The sequence below is a fragment of the Gymnoscopelus braueri genome (assembly GCF_963280865.1).
Source record: "Gymnoscopelus braueri genome assembly, chromosome: 1".
Lineage (NCBI taxonomy): Eukaryota > Metazoa > Chordata > Actinopteri > Myctophiformes > Myctophidae > Gymnoscopelus > Gymnoscopelus braueri.
The window spans coordinates 48,523,328-48,539,916 of NC_137603.1; the positions used below are offsets into that span (position 1 = coordinate 48,523,328).

At 41.2% G+C, this 16,589-nt stretch overlaps 1 protein-coding gene across 1 annotated transcript; it reads left to right on the forward strand.

The window, feature by feature from the left end:
- Positions 1-4,773: 4,773 nt before the first annotated feature.
- On the forward strand, positions 4,774-11,700 carry LOC308088890 (WD repeat-containing protein 88-like; the record flags this gene model as incomplete). Its single annotated transcript, XM_080433474.1, has 9 exons — positions 4,774-4,866; positions 6,292-6,402; positions 8,774-8,912; positions 9,112-9,241; positions 9,374-9,558; positions 9,962-10,044; positions 10,546-10,614; positions 10,780-10,878; positions 11,255-11,700. The coding sequence occupies 9 exons, from the start codon at positions 4,774-4,776 to the stop codon at positions 11,375-11,377; spliced, it is 1,032 nt and encodes a 343-aa protein (XP_080289600.1). The 3' UTR covers positions 11,378-11,700.
- Positions 11,701-16,589: the final 4,889 nt, after the last annotated feature.

Sequence of the window (16,589 nt, forward strand, 5' to 3'; positions counted from 1 at the left end):
GGCTGAACATAATTGTATTAATCAGTATTGATCATAAATTAACGTATAATCACTGGTATATTGATCTGATTGGGCTGTAATGTTTGAAATATAACGGCAGGATAATTGTTTTTTCCCTTCGCCTTTCCCACACAATTTTCATTCTGTATGATATTGTTGAATGTATAAAAGTGTACGTTTTATATAACCGTACTCAAATGTGGGCTGTAAATATTGCAGTTACTAACGTGTGTGTGTGTGTGTGTGTGTGTGTGTGTGTGTTCAGGTACGGCAGTATTGTACTGTTCTCCAGGATATTGAGGATAATAACCCTGTGGGGTTCCATCTCCTTCAACCTGGCTGTGTTCACCAACCTCATCATCGCCGCCTTCTACCCATACAACTCTGGACAAGGTAACTATACTAGTAGTAGTGCTGTTACTTCTGTTATTGCTGCTATTTAATAGTAATAATAACCCATTACCAATAATCACCTATTCTCTGTTTTGGACTCTTCTTTTTCATTATGGAAACTAAAGGGAATTTCCTGTTTTCAAAATCTCTACCATGATGATATATTCTCTAGCTTTACATACCCTGCCAAGTTCACATTTGTTTTGTTATTTTCAGGTACGACACTATGTATAGATAGCTTTATTGTCATTCAACAATACATGAAATGCAATTGAATGAAATTATGTTCCACTGGCTTACTATAATCTAAAACAAGGTGGTGTTTGTGGTTTGTAGACTAAACCACATTACCCATCAAGAATCTGGGAGCAGGTAGTAACAGTAATGTGTAATGTGTTGTTTCCAGTGAGTTCGGTGGGGAACAATGGGAAGTTCATCCTGGGATACAAGGCCATGCTGATGAAAGTGGAGCTGCTGTACCATCTAGTCTACGTCCTGACCTCCACCCTGGGACCGTGTCCCCAAGCTATTCTACAGCATACTGGTACGCATGCGCACACACACACACACACACACACACACACACACACACACACACACACACACACACACACACACACACACACACACACTTTATGATAAGTATTATCAGAGCATTATGAGTGAGTTTTCAGCTCAGAAAGTGTGAAAATTACATCAATGTCAAAACGATTGGATCAGTTTAATTAAGTGATATCTCAATTCAAACAGGTACAAGAAATGCTAAAAATTGTCTTTCTCCCTCCCTTTTCCTTCCTATTTCTCTTTCACTCTCTCTTTCTTAACAGTTGCTCCATCCTGCTGACCGCTCTGTTAGCTCTCATCCTGGTCTATCTGTTCTCCATCATGGGCTTCCTGTGTCTGAACAAAGACTGATACCCTGCCTCAGATAGCACCGGGTAACTCCTGGCCTTAAAGCCCAATACATGCTCCATCCGAACAGAACTTTGTTTGGACAGGGTAGGTTATAAATGCAGATCGACGTCATTCAGAACTCCTGATGTCGTCTCTCAGATCTGCCTACCTCCATGACGGATTGCCCACAGCATGTCGGAACCACATCCACGTATTAAATCCATTCTGCTGGCTTGGATTCAGTCGCTGGAGATGACGAGCAAGCTGCTACAACTGCGATTCATTGATCAGATTAGTGACTGGGCGGGGTCTGGCGTTCAGAACACAGAACAGTTTGGAGGCAGTATGAATGGACATCTGTCTCTCAGAAGTTTTTATCTTTTTTTGGACAGGCCATCCGAAAAGGGTTCTGACGTCGGATGGATTATTTTGAAGCATTTATTGGCCTAAACCTGTCTGGTTCACTCCCCTTTAACCTTTAACTTTTGAGTGGTAAGCTGTAAGGGATATTATTTAGTTCATATAAATGTTAAGTACAAATAGCTCTATATTCCCCTAGTAATCATTGCTATAGACCAGGGTTCCCCAATAGGCGGCCCGCGGGCCATTTGCGGCCCGCGAGAGGCAACTGTTTTTTAGTTTTTTTAAAGAATATCTGTATTACTGTTCAAGCAGACTGTAACAAACATATCTGTAAGTAAAATCGCAACATGTTGTCAGCTTGTAGATCTGATACCTTTGCTATTTTGGAAAACATTTATAAAAGTTTTTCATGGAAAGATGTAAACAGACTAAATATTGTTACGTGGTTAAATATATCTGTCTATTTGTTTGACTAGTCGACTGGTTAGTCGCGGGGGGTCCGAGTCGACTAAGTGTCTCTTAGTCGACTCTAGTCGAAATCTTTTTTTTTTTTTTTTTTTTTTAAGGGCCAAAAATGTTTTAAATTGTTTTTTGGCCAAGTCTACGCCTGCAACCACACGTAACTTCCACTTTATTCTTCTTATTCCTCGTCTTTGTATTGGTATTGTTTGTGTTGGAGCGCCTCAGTGCGGCTGCAGAGTTCATGTGCAACCTCTTCCAGAGAGAGATAGAGACACTAGAAACTCTGCTGGAGACAAAAAAAAACTGTGTAGACTTGGCCCTTTGAAATAAAATGTATTTTGGCCCCAAGTTTTTTTTTTTTTATTAGTCGACTGCCAGTCGACTATTGGCAATTAGTCGCCAATTAGAGTCGACTAAACAAATCCTTAGTCGGGGACAGGCCTAATACATGTATATACATTAATGGGTGGACCACTGTTCCTTACACACAACACACCCTCACCTAATCCTAAATCACCTCTGGGCAAACCTACCACATCTGTAGTTCTGTCTACAAAAAAAGTCTTCAAATCGGGAGGGCGTTTAGAGACCACAGCTGGGGCTTATTTTTAAACCTTATTGAGTCTTGGGTCTGATTCGATTATGTGCCAATGTTGTGAATTATATTTTAAATTCAAACCCCATGGGTGAGTACCTGAGAACACAGAAAGGAGAGTTGGCCTTTTTTAAGTTTAGTTCTAGGTATAAGACATTCCTCATCTCATGTTTTCCATATTTCAAATTTCAAATACGCCTGTAAGCTTGGTATCTGTGCTGTAGCTGACATCAGTAAGGCCTTCCTGGCCAAGTGGAAGCGTGTGGAGACGTTCTTCTAGTCCACGGTGAAGTAAGACATTAAAGCATATGATAGGGGGCGGCAGTGGCTCAGAGGTAGAGTGGTTCCCGGGCTCCCCCAGAGTTAGTGTCGAAGTGTCCTTGAGCAAGACGCTGAACCCCTAATTGCTCCCGATTAGCAGGTTGGTGCCTTGCATGGTTTCCTCCGCCATCGGTATGAATGGGTGAATCTAATGCACGATCTATGTAAAAAGCTTTGGATAAAAGCACTATATAAATGCACCATTACCATTTACCACATATCCAAAGACTCTGACTTTTAAGCATGGTGGGCGCGTCATAGTTTCACTGGTGCTTTCCTTCTTAGAGACACTTTAGGTATGGTTATTGTACTGACTGCATTGTCGACACTGTCACTTTCCTATGCCTTGTTGCCTTGTTGCCATTGCACGGTTGACACTGACACTTTTTATTGCCTAAGCAGTGAGTCATGGTATGGACAGCTGTGACTCTTTTGAAAATAGCAGATTTACAGATCTACAAGTGAGCTTGTAGATCGGCTATTTTCAAATAGCCTAAGTATACAGTATATAGGCCTTAAGTGGTTTTGTAATATTATTCAAAATCTACAAAGTAACTAGTAACTAAAGTTTTCAAATAATTATAGTGGAGTAAAAGTACAATATTTGCCATTGAAATGTAGTGGAGTAGAAGTAAAAGTATTGAAACTCGGAAATACTCAAGTAAAGTAAAAACACCTCAATATTGTACTTAAGTATAGTACTTGACTAACTTCAAGTACTTCGTTACTTTCCACCACTGCTTCCTTTAATGACCAGAAATATTAAATATTTGGCTTGCTATTCTGATTGTGATCATGGTTGTAATTGTGGTTGTGTGGTGCCTCTCCAACGCCTCTAGATGGCGTTAGAGACCAGTTGATTCTGTTGCCAGCAGAGGGCGCTGTTTTTCCCTTTTTTCTTTTACTCTGGTTTCCCAGATTGGTTGCCAGGTAAATAATCTGCAATGTCGGCCGACTCGGCCCTGATACACGTATCAATGTTTTCATCAATATCAACAAGCAACAATTCTCAATTCTCAATGTTGACTTTTTTTCTTCATCTTAAACTGTGACTTGACTTGACTTTACCGACGGTATGAATGAGTGACGAGAAACTGATGCACCTAAACTGAACATGACACACAACCATGAATGAACATAAGAATTACAAACGTTAAAAAAACATTAACAGTATTAGAAATGTAAAGAAAATATATATTGAATTTAAAGTTATCCAGTGGAAATACTGTACAAAACAAATAAAGATTATGTTGCAACCCTTTAATACGTCTTTTTTTCTTTTATTTATATTTGTAGGTATTATCACTTATGTGTTGGGGAATTTACTTTTAAGACACCGGTACATAATACGATTACTTACTGTGTATTTAACTAGTAACAGTGGTGGAAGAAGTAGGCTACTCACATTTTGTACTTAAGTAAGTACCAATACAATGTAGAAATACTATGTTACAAGTAAAAGTCCGGTATTTACTAACAGTATTTCTACGTTGTGGTATTGCTACTTTTACTTAAGTAAAATATCTGAGTGAGTAGAGTACTTCTTCCACCACTGCCTAAAGAAAGGAATAAAAAGAACCTCTGGAGTCACACAATTCGACAGGTGACCAATATCGACGTGACAGTCCAGCGCCTTATTGTCGCTATGGAAACCCAGCGGGGGGCACAAGCGAGGCGACTGGTAAACTTTAATGAACACCCTGCTCTGCTGCTTAAAGTTGAAACACTAGCTGAATGTCTGGACCATGTCCTCTAAAAACATCGACCCTTTGTCCCTTGACGAGTCTGAGGAAGAGGAGGAGAGTGTGTCAGTGTGGGAGCATGAAGCTCGCTGCAAGGTAAGACAATAGAAGGATAGACCCTGACCTGAGCCAGAGGTGGGAAAAGTACTCACATTTCTTACTTAAGTAAAAGTATCAATACTGCAATGTAGAAATACTCTGTTTACAAGTAAAAGTCTGGAATTCAAATTACCCAATTTACTTGGGTGAAAGTACAAAAGTCAAAATGTACTTAAAGTACCAAAAGTAGAAAATACTCATTGAAAATAGCAGATCTACATTCACAACATGTCGCATCTGGCCGAAATGTATATAGGGCTGAAGAGTTAATGTTTGTTTTGTAATAATAATCAAAATCTACAAAGTAACTAGTAACTAAAATTGCCAAATAATCGTAGTGGAGTAAAAGTATAATATTTGCCTCTGAGATGTAGTGGAGTAGAAGTAAAAGTACTGAAAATTGGAAATACTCCAGTAAAGTAAAAATACCTAAAAATGCTGCTTAAGTACAGTACTTGAGTACATGTACTTACTTTCCACCACTGGATAGACCCTGAGCTGCCTGTGGCCAAGAAAGAAAGTAGTTAGAAGTTGCAGTGAAAACAAACTACTGAGGTTTAGAATTTGAATGTCTAACGTACATGTACATACTAGTCTGCAGATTGTAGTATAGCCTACAGCAGTGCTTCTCAGACTTTTTCATTTCAAGTTCCCCCAGTTTACTATGCATTAGATCAGTGGTTCTCAAAGTGGGGTCCGGGGACCCCCAGGGGTCCTGGGGAGGGTTCCAGGGGGTCCCCAGAAAAATGTGTTAATAATATAGCATCAGAAATCAGTTCAACCACTTGTCTTTAACCCTACATACATTTTCTATTGACAATCATTTTATTTCGATTTTTTTACAACGCAAATCTTGTAAAGGGGACCCTGGGCTGTGTGACGACATATTTTCAGATGGGGGGGGTCTGCGACCAAATCATTTGGGGGTCCTTGACATGGGAAAGTTTGACAACCACTGCATTAGATCAGTGGTTCTCAAACCTTTTAATGTCAAGGAACCCGAAATATATATTTGGTCGCGGATCCCCATCCGAAACCAAAATTTTTGATATTTTTCAAAAATAAATCAAAAATAGCAGATCTGCAAGCTCGCAGCGCCACAGGGAGTGACGCGCTGTGAGCTTGTAGATCTGCTATTTTTGAATAGCCAATGTATAAATCGATAAAGTGGTCAAAATGATTGTGATGCTACATTAACAACCTTTTCTGGGGACCCCCTGGAACCCCCTCAATGACCCCTGGGGCTCCCCGAACCCCACTTTGAGAACCACTGAATTAGATCATAGACCTCCCGTAACTCTCAGAGTTACCCATCTTTTAGCTGGGGACCTGGCTGGAACCCCCTCAAGGACACATGGGGTCCCTGCGCCCCACTTTGGGAACCACTGGCCTACAATATAATGTGATTTTCAATGTGTGCAGATCCCGTTGAAGGTGTTGAAAGGACACACAGGCAGTCTGACCAGCTGTCATTTCTGCTTTAACGACACAAAGATGCTGACCAGCTCTCAGGACAAGACTGCTATTATATGGGTAATAATACTGTCCCCACTTGCCTTGTCCAGGGGGGGTATTGCGCTTATGAGCTTCAGGTAGTACTTCTAGTCAACCAGTAGGTGTCCTACCTAACACCAGGGTCTAAATGTATCAAGAACACCTCCAACCAGTGCAGATGTACAAGTTGTATTGTATTACTACATTCTAACTATACAGATTGGATAAACTAACGTTTTATTAATGAAAATAAATTCTGGATTGCTGCTTTAATGTGTATTGTTAATACATACAGTGTGTGTGTGTGTGTGTGTGTGTGTGTGTGTGTGTGTGTGCAACCATTGACATGTAGGATGCTGACAGCTGCTCCAAACTGCGTGTGTTTGAGGGAGGTCATGAGAACACCATCAGTGAGTGTGCCCTGGTCCCAGGAAAGAACAGGTAGGCTGTAGGTACAGATGTCTTAAAAGCAGTGGTTCTCAAACCTTTTCGTGTCAAGGAACCTCACATTAATGTGTTCTTGTCCGGGGACCCCCGTCTGAAAATATTTTGTGTCATTTGTTTTTGTGTCGTTGTGAGCTTGTAATATCTTGTAGGTTTGAAGTGCTTAAACTGACATTTTGATGCTATATTAACTAATTTAGCTGGGGACCTTCTAGAACCCCCTCAAGGACCCCTGGGGGTCTCCGGTCCCCACTTTGAGAATCACTGTTCAGGAGAGACAGACAGTAGGAAAGCTGAAAGCAAGACAGACTAAGAGAGACAGACAGTAGGAAACAGCTGAGGAGGCATTGCAAAAACGGTTTGTTGTTGAGCTGACACAAGCTGAGGGTTTTATTACAGTGCCCCATTGTCTACTCTAAGACCTGCTCACTGGATCATACGCACATCCCACACACACCCGCACGCACACACGCGTGCACACACCCACCCACACGCACGCGTGCGCGCGCGCACACACACACACACACACACACACACACACACACACACACACACACACACACACACACACACACACACACACACACACACACACACACACACACACACCAGGAACACACACCAGGAACACACAGGAACAAACAGGAACACATGGACACACAAGATATCCGATAACAAGAAAACTACTGGAACACACAGCACAGCCAATTAACCACATGAACCCTACCGTCCCAATTCTGAGGGTGAACATTCGGTGAAAATAGCCGATCTACTAGCTCACAGCTTGTAGCTTGTATTGGCTAGTTTTGGCAAACAGAAAGGGGTAAAAGTTACATCCAAAGGGTAAGGTAATAATGTGTTTCCTATTAGGGAGATAGGTTTGTCCTGTCTATGAGGTAATAGGTGTTTCCTTTCAGGGAGACAGGTGTTTCCTGTCTATACTAGGTTTAGGCTGATTTCAGACCTGCTGCCTTTTACTGGGGTTTTTTAATAATTTATTCTGCACTGTTTAATTTTTTATATTTTTTGGTACTTTTTGTATTCAAATGTCCTTTCATCATGTTTATTTTTCACTGTCTTAATGACCTGTGTCTCAATGCTTAATATTTTATATAAAGCTTTCTTGTTGAAATGTCTTTCAGCATAATAACAGTATCATGGGATAAGTCTATGGCTTGTTGGGACATGGAGACAGGACAGAGATTGGTGAGTTAATTTACTGTCTCTTTATCAACAAACTCAATCACCTCCTCATCTCCTCTTTATCATCACTCTCTTCACCCCTCATCATCATCATCACCTTCTCCTCATCTCTCCTCACTCCAACAAGACATCAGCTCCTCCTCCCCCCCTCTTATCGTCACATCACCTCCTCCTGTAAGTGTGTGTGTGTGTGTGTGTGTGTGTGTGTGTGTGTGTGTGTGTGTGTGTGTGTGTGTGTGTGTGTGTGTGTGTGTGTGTGTGTGTGTGTGTGTGTGTGTGTTTCCTGTAGTGGAGGTCCAATCATGCAGGTCTGCTTATGTTCTATAGTTTACGTTTGGCTATTTGTTTCTGTGTATAATATCGTTGCTGTCGGGCAGAAACCTTGTATCTCCATATTTAAACCTTTTATGTTTTTTCATAAATGTATGCCTTTCGTTGTCATGCAAGTGTGATAAAATAGCTGTTCTACAAGCTCACAACACGTCACGATGTGACACATTTTAAGCTTAAGCGGCTATTTTGAAAGATTTTGAAGTGGTTAATGCTGTCAGTGGGTTTATAAATATTTAACGAATGAAAAGTTCTTGAACTTGTGACTGAACAATAACTACATCGGATCCATTGGAACACAGGTTATAGTCCATCTCCTGAAAAGTAACGGTTTTGGACATACAAGATTTCCACCCGACAGCGACGATATATAGTGTGTTCCTGTGTGCGTTTATGTATATAGTGTGATTTATTTCTATGTCATACTGTATAGTGGCAGTCAAGCCACGCAGGTCTGCTGACGTCCTGCAGCGTGTCGGCTGATGAGAAGTTAGTAGTGTGTGCTGCGGACACGGAAAATGCCCTCTACATTTCTGATACTAACACAGGACAGAAAATTCATCATATCACAGGTAACATCATTAAAAAGTATAATGGGTAGTAGTTCTAGTAGTAGCAGTGCTGGTAGAAGCAGTGCAGTAGTAGTAACATTAGAAGTAGTTGTAGTGTTATTATGTTAACTTAACATGCGTTCTGTATAAGTCTGTATACATTTATTAAAATGAGTTGTCTGTCTGTGCGTGCGTATGTATGTTCCTTTTTCTATTCCAGACCATCACAGGTCCACCATAACGCGGTGCAGGTTTGACTCTCAAGGCCAGCATGTAGCCTCAGTGTCTGCAGACAGGACAGTCAGGCTGTGGGACCTGCTGGCTCTGAAAACCACCATCAGCATCAACAGGTGTTTGATTAGCCACTGAGAGCTGCTGGGTTTAACATAGTGGATGTCATTCATGTTTCCGTTATGTAAAATATGGAAATGACATGGAAATTGGCTCTCTGCCCCTCTGTCTCACTCTGTCTCTCCTTGCAGTAACCATAGCAACGTTGTGTCCAACTGTTGCTTCACGTCTGACGGTCGCTTCCTGTGCACTGCCTCGTGGGATAAAACTCTGCGTCTGTGGGACATTCAGACGGGGGGGTTTCGCTCCAGCGGGGGGTTGACACTAAGTAAAGGTCATGCTGGTAGTGTCAGCTCCTGTTTCTTCTCATCTGATGGTAAGAACTGGAAACATTTACACTACTGATAGATCTAAAAATATTGTAAGTAAAGATCAACCTTTAAAAAAAAGGAACGCAGAGCCAAATAGAACAAAATGCGGACTGAGATACAATCAAATAGTTCATTCCAGAGAAAATTTCTGACAGTAAAGGAGAACCCTTTGTTTTCTGTAACTTGGTCATCATCACATTTGGACATTTATGAATACAGGAGTCCAGCCGGCTGTATCAGTTCATGATGTAATGAAGGACGTTTTAGCTGGGTACGGAGATGACAGTACATGAGATAACAGATAACGGAGTTATGTGATGAGTCTTTTCACTTCCTGTCATATTACTACTATATATTTGTATAAGTGATCCTGATCTTTTGTGCTCTCCTGTCCTGTTGTCTGTCTAGGTAGACTACTGGTGTCTGGATCCTATGACAGGACTGCCATTCTCTGGGATATGGACACGCACTGTCATACACTCACTCTGAAGGTATGTCACTATAATAGTATTTCCCAAACATTGGGTCATGACTGACCCATTTTGTGTCACAGACCCATTTGTATTGGGTCGGGAATAAAATCCTAAACATTGGAAACATTGAAAGATTTATTTTTCAAAAACGTATCAAAACAAGCTAATCAGCTATTTTCACTATCATTGAAATAGGGCATAAGTGATTTATTTGTAATGTATTTTTGGACGTTTGGTCCAGGGCTGATACCACATTTCTCCTTTGGGTCTTTCGGAACCCCTGCTATAACATTCGCTACTGTAGTTATTCATACTAAACACACTCATATCCTAGTATTTAAAATGTAACGCACCATCAATATATGAACACACTCTGTCATATACACACTCGCTTTCATTCCTACTTGCAAATCACAGGTTTTACAGAATAACACTGAATTTTAAGTATCGATTACAATTTTTCATTTTTATAATTTATTTCCATTTTCTTTATATTTGGCTTCCTTGAACTTTACACAGGGCCATGGTGATTGGGTGACAGATGTGTCAATAAGCACTGACAGAAAATGGGTGGCCTCAGCCTCCAAGGTACACATGGCCAGTCATGTCCTTCACTGTCCTCAATTGACCTTACTCACAGCAATGACAATCAATGAAGTCTCTCTCTCTCTCTCTCTCTCTCTCTCTCTCTCTCTCTCTCTCTCTCTCTCTCTCTCTCTCTCTCTCTCTCTCTCTCTGTCTCTGTCTCTCTAGGACTGTACAGTAAGGTTGTGGAACATAGAGCACAGTGAAGAAATCCCAGAGATAATAGAGAAGAGAAGGGAACAGGGGATGGGATTTCACGTCATCAAGGTTGGACTTTTAACATCTTTTAACCACTGACACCCTATATACTTCATTGACAGGGGTCTCCCAGGGGTCTATACTTGGTTCCCTCCATTTTCCCCTCTACAACAAATCTTTTTGCTGAAAATAGCCGATCTACAAGCTCACAACGCATCACAACATGCCGCATTTTGAGTTTGTAGATCTGCTATTTTTAGTGACTGTTAGCCTTTTTCCACCAAATGTTCGCCTGTTATGAGGGACGATAGGGTTCGTGACGTGGTTGCCAGTACTTTTGCCAGTGCTTTTACTCTTTCTCTTGCGATAGTTGGCAATATTTCAATATTTGTAATTCTGCGTACATTACATATTAACATTCCGTGTTCTGTGATGTGTGTTTCAGTGTGAGGAGTGTGGGAAGCCGTTCTCTGTGTCCAGACTGGAGACAACGGACCTGATCACCAAGTGTGTGTTCTGTCGCCTCAAATCTCCCAACTCTTACAGAGCACAGCCCCCAATCTGCTGACACATGTTAATGACAATGGACTGTGCATGAGAGTAAGAACTAAAGTTTGTACAAGATGTTGCAGAATATGAAAATGTATTCTCTAGTCTAGACTATAGACTGGTTCACAATGTCACAAATTCTGTGTTGGCCACGAATACAGAGTCCAGTAAATGGAATAACACAATATATACTAAGACAACAGGAAGTTGATGTTATTTAGAATGTTTTTGAGCTTATTTAAAATAAGGTAATTATAGAGCTGGGCAAGTGACACCTGGGCATGCATGGTCTGTATAAAGACTTTATGAAAACTGATATTAATATCATTACAAACAACCTGTTTAACTGTCACAAAAAAACGTTCTCTGCTGCAGTCATCAGCGGATGCAGAACGTGTCTAATGGGTGGGCCTGGAAAAATCTAGGTGGGCCTATTTCTTTTTTTGTAGCTTACATATTGCAATGAGCGGTGGATTTCTTCTCCAAAGTATTAGCCATGACAATTTTCATAGATAGGAACACTTTTATTTTTTACTTTTTTGAACCACAAGCAGATGATGAGATCACTCAGAACATGTCATGGCAGGCAATACAAATTACACTTGTTAATGGAGGGCAAGAAAAACAAACATGCAATAAAAACTGGTAAGCATACAAAAGTTTCATTTTTAACATAATAAAAGGCTAAATAAAAGGCGTGTCTGGATTCTGTTTGTTGCGGAGAAAAGTCTCTCAACGCTGCAGGATGTTAGTGGGACGGTTATGATGGCCCTCAATAGACTGTTAATATTTGGGAAATAGTCTGCAGGGCAGCTGTCCAGTACTTCAATTAATGTGGGGCATTTCTCCTGATCCATTTTCCTTTTCATGTAGTCAATGTACACAGTGTGTTCAGCATCAGAGATTACAATCCCATACAAATCACATGGACCCTTTAAAGCTTGTTTCATGCCAAAAGTGTCAGATTCAGGTAGGAGAGAGGCCGAAGCTCTCATGATTCCATAAGTGTCCTCTGTAAACCGACAGTTCAACTCGGTTATCTGCCTGTCTAGAACACAGTTCCACAGTGACCTTAACCCTCGTAGGGTCTTCGTGTTTTAGTCACACCCAGGGCCTTCGGGTCACTTTGACCCGAAGGCCCTGTGTGAAAATTTTCATTTTCATGAAAATGAAAAATTTCATTTTCATATCACATGTTTAGTACAGTAAATAAGGCAAATAGAAGAAGTTTCATAGAGAGAAAAAAATGTTTACATACGTTTAATTCATGTTGAAAATGTTAAACCGGGTCAAAAGGACCCGAGGACCCTACGAGGGTTAAATCATCATTGCTCTTGACATAGTTCACCCATGTTGTGACAGCAGAGTCGTCAAATTTTGCAGGCAGTTTGCGCTTACGAGAACGAGTGATATCCCAGTTAGCTACATTATGCTCCCCCATCAATTCTTCTGTCAGTCTAAGCACTTTATCAAAGTCACCCTCTGAATCATCACAGAAAATCGCATATTTCGCTTTCAATGTTTCAATAAAAGATATACAGTTTGTTGCACAACGTGTTGCGCTCTGTAACCCCTTTGTGGCAAAATCACTGTTCTCAAACAGTTTGCAAAATGTCACAAGCAAAAACAGGAATTTCTTGGTTTCCATCTGTAGCAACAGGCCCTCTGCCTCTTTTCTACTTTGCCCATCATCACTGTCAGCATATTCAGCTAGAGCCTCCAGTAATTCATCTAGGTCCTGCAATATCTTGTGCACTGACACAGATTCTAAGCTCCATCGAGATCGTTCCAGCTCCTCCATGCACTGGCCTTTTTTCAACTCCCTTTGTATCTCCAGGAACCGGGCGTGCCTCTGGGCCCCAGTGAAGAAGTTGTGTATTTGATTCACAATGTCAAAAAATTGGCTAAGAAGATCATAGGGCGCTTTGGCAGCCGTGCAGAGCATTAAATCAAGCCGGTGAGAATTGCAGTGTGCATACACTGCTTTTGGAAAGGTTTCTTTCAGGAGCGCCTGCACCCCTCCTCCCCTGTGCCAGGACATGACCGATGCTCCATTACAACAGACCCCGACACAGAGAGAAGGATCCAAACTCCAGAGTTTGAAGGACCTCCAGGATCTTCTGTGTTATGGCCGGTGCGGACAATTCCGCGGTTTCAACGAAGCCCACTGCCCGTTCTTTGATGACCCCTCCGAGGACGAATCGGACACAAACAACAACTAGGTCCCGTTTGTCACAATCTTTATACTCTTCTACGAGGATGGCAAAATATTGTCCACTGAGTTCAGCCTTTGTCTTGCCGAGCAGGAGCGACGCTGCAGCCTCAAGCAGCTCCTCCTGCGTGTGTGGCATAGACTTGGCATTTCTTGGCAGTTTTTCAGGTCTATTTTCAATCTCTGGATCATATCTTGACATGAACTTGAATATCTTAGAGAAATTACCCGTACTGAGCCCATCCTCTGACTGCCCTCTGAGGGGAATGTCCAGCTTAGCGCATATCATAGCTATGTCCAACGCAACTTGCTCCCTGTTTCGTCCAACAAATGGAGCATCACCGAGCATTTGGGTCACCAAATCTACGAAAGTATTTAGGAATGTTGGCTCTGGTTCGTCAATAGCTGATAGATCACCGATTTGCTCTTCAGCCGTAGGTGGCAGTAGAGCATCAACAGGGGCCTCCTGTGGCAGGGTTGCTGGTGTAGGTCTTGGCCTTGCTTCGAGAATACGTTTTCTCTGGACAAACGGTGCGCTCATGATGATGACTGATGAGAGGCAGCTCACTTCACATCAGATCAGATCAGATGCTGACTGCTAAACTGAGCTCTCTGTCTGTGTTGTTTATACTGTATGTGTGTGATGACGTAGATTTATGCAAAGCAGGGATAGGTGCGGGGCGGGCAGACACATCTGGTCACAATTGTAGTATACCGGTACACAAAAGAATCAAACAGACGCCAGCGAGTGGCGGCCTGAGGATGTAGCCTTTTTACAATGTGAATAGACAGATTTGTGTATTAGGTTAGGTCTGGACCTCCAGCGCCAGCCCTAGCCTTAAGGTGGAGAAATCAGAAAGCTGTCCATCTGAGTGAGCCCAGAATAGACTACTAGATGCAACACATTCAGTCAAAATGTCTAGGCATTTTTTGTTGAAACTTTTAAAGTACTATTAAGTGTCCTTGATATGTTGCAAAGTAGACTGCGGAACTCTTTTTTCCACTCTTATTGAATCACTTTCATGACATAGCCATGGTTCACATGACGCTCGTCTATCGTATGACAGTCATGTTTCAGGGCTAGTCATATCCGACAAAAGTATACATATATTATATAGTATATATATATATCATTAGAAGACTATCGTAGATGTATTTTATCGAGTCTGACTTTTACTTTCGTAGCTACGAGAGTCTTAGCGGCCACTCCCCCAGTTTGCTCTGAAATTTCACAAGTAAAGCCCGTATTTATCCGAACATGTACAAATGCAAAATATAAGGTGCTTACCCGCTTGCCCCAAATGTTAACTAGGTGTCCGGCGTGTTTGTGCAAAGTCGATATTTTTCAATAAAAAGGTGTTTAAATCCCGCCTGTGGCCGATTCTGTTGGAAGTTCCCAATGGGTGATAGTGACGGGGCGCATCCGGTGAAAACACTTCTTTATTGAAGAATATGGACTAATACATTGCACAAACACGCCGGACACATAGTTAACATTTGGGGCAAGCGGGTAAGCACCTTATATTTCGCATTTGTACATGTTCGGAGATATACGGGCTTTACTGGTGAAATTCCAGGGCAAACTGGGGGTGGTTGCTAAGACTCGTAGACATAAAAATCGATAAAATACATCTACGATAGTCTTGATCTAAGACTACCTCATGCAACTGCAAATCGTTGGAATCTTAGTTGCAGAAAATGATTTCACCCATTCCTACATACAGTGTACACTTGTGAAGTGACAATACACTTTTTAAAGTTGCATCATTATGTGTATATGTGAATGTGATTAAAGGTAACCGTATATTTAAACCTATTGTAAGTATAGTGTGCATGGTTATAAACCAATTTTGTCACAGAGAAGTACCAATGGCGCTATGGCTTAGTTGGTTAAAGCGCCTGTCTAGTAAACAGGAGATCCTGAGTTCGAATCTCAGTAGTGCCTTTTGACACTGATTAACCAAATCACGGCTTTATCTGAAAACAGAGGAAGGGACGTGTGTAAGAGAGAGAGAGAGAAAGAAAGGGCTGAACAAAAAACTAGAGAGTAAATTAAAATTCATTGGTTGAACTCAAGCATGTTTAATCTTGTAAACACATAAAGACTCGCTTGCAGGCAGCTGAGCAGGGTGCACATTTCCTTCAAAATAAAAACTTGAAATTGGAAATAATAAATAGTGGAATGCATTGAATGAGAAACATCATTACTCAATCAGAAACATTTGTTTGGTGTAGTCGTGTGAACAACACACTGCCACAGATAACAAGATGGGCCTATTATAATAACATATGTTAGTACACATACTATTTAGTGTCTGTATTCGCCAAGAGGTGGAGTGGTCTTGACGTATGATCTTGATTTCTTTCCTTTTTTTTGTCAGTATCAGTCAGCTTAGAATGCTTAAATATGAGAAAAACAATATTCTCAAATATTGTAACGTTTTCGCAACCTAAGCTGGAAGCGAACCCCGGCCTCCAGTTCGGCAGACCGGAAACTAAAATAACAGCATCGTTAAGAGAATTAGCTATCTAGAAGGAGCAATTTACGGACGTTTTTTTGCGGTCTTGCTACACTATCATACCAATTATATATATTCCAATACAAACAAATCTTGTTTCTTCACTTTAGAGATTTACGATTTCTCAATTTAGCTATAAAGGTTATAGGAAAAACATCATCGCTTGCAACGTCAGTATATGTTTAACTCTATGAGTATATCAGGTTTTATTTCGAAAAGCCTTCGCCGGAAGTCGTATACGTTTTCCTAGTGGTTGACTTGACAGCAGTATTTTAATCAGGGTTGCCATGTCTGTTTATTATAAGCAACTTTGGGATAGTTTTTCTGTAAAGTTGCTTGTAAATATTGGTGATTGCGGGTTTTTGGGCCCGTTTCTGTAGAGTGTAGTTGCTTATTTGGCCTTGTTTCCTAATGTTGTTTAAACCAGCGGTTCTCAAACATTTTCATGTCAAGGACCCCCGGTGTTTGCCGGCCCAAATTAATATGTATTTGTACACAGA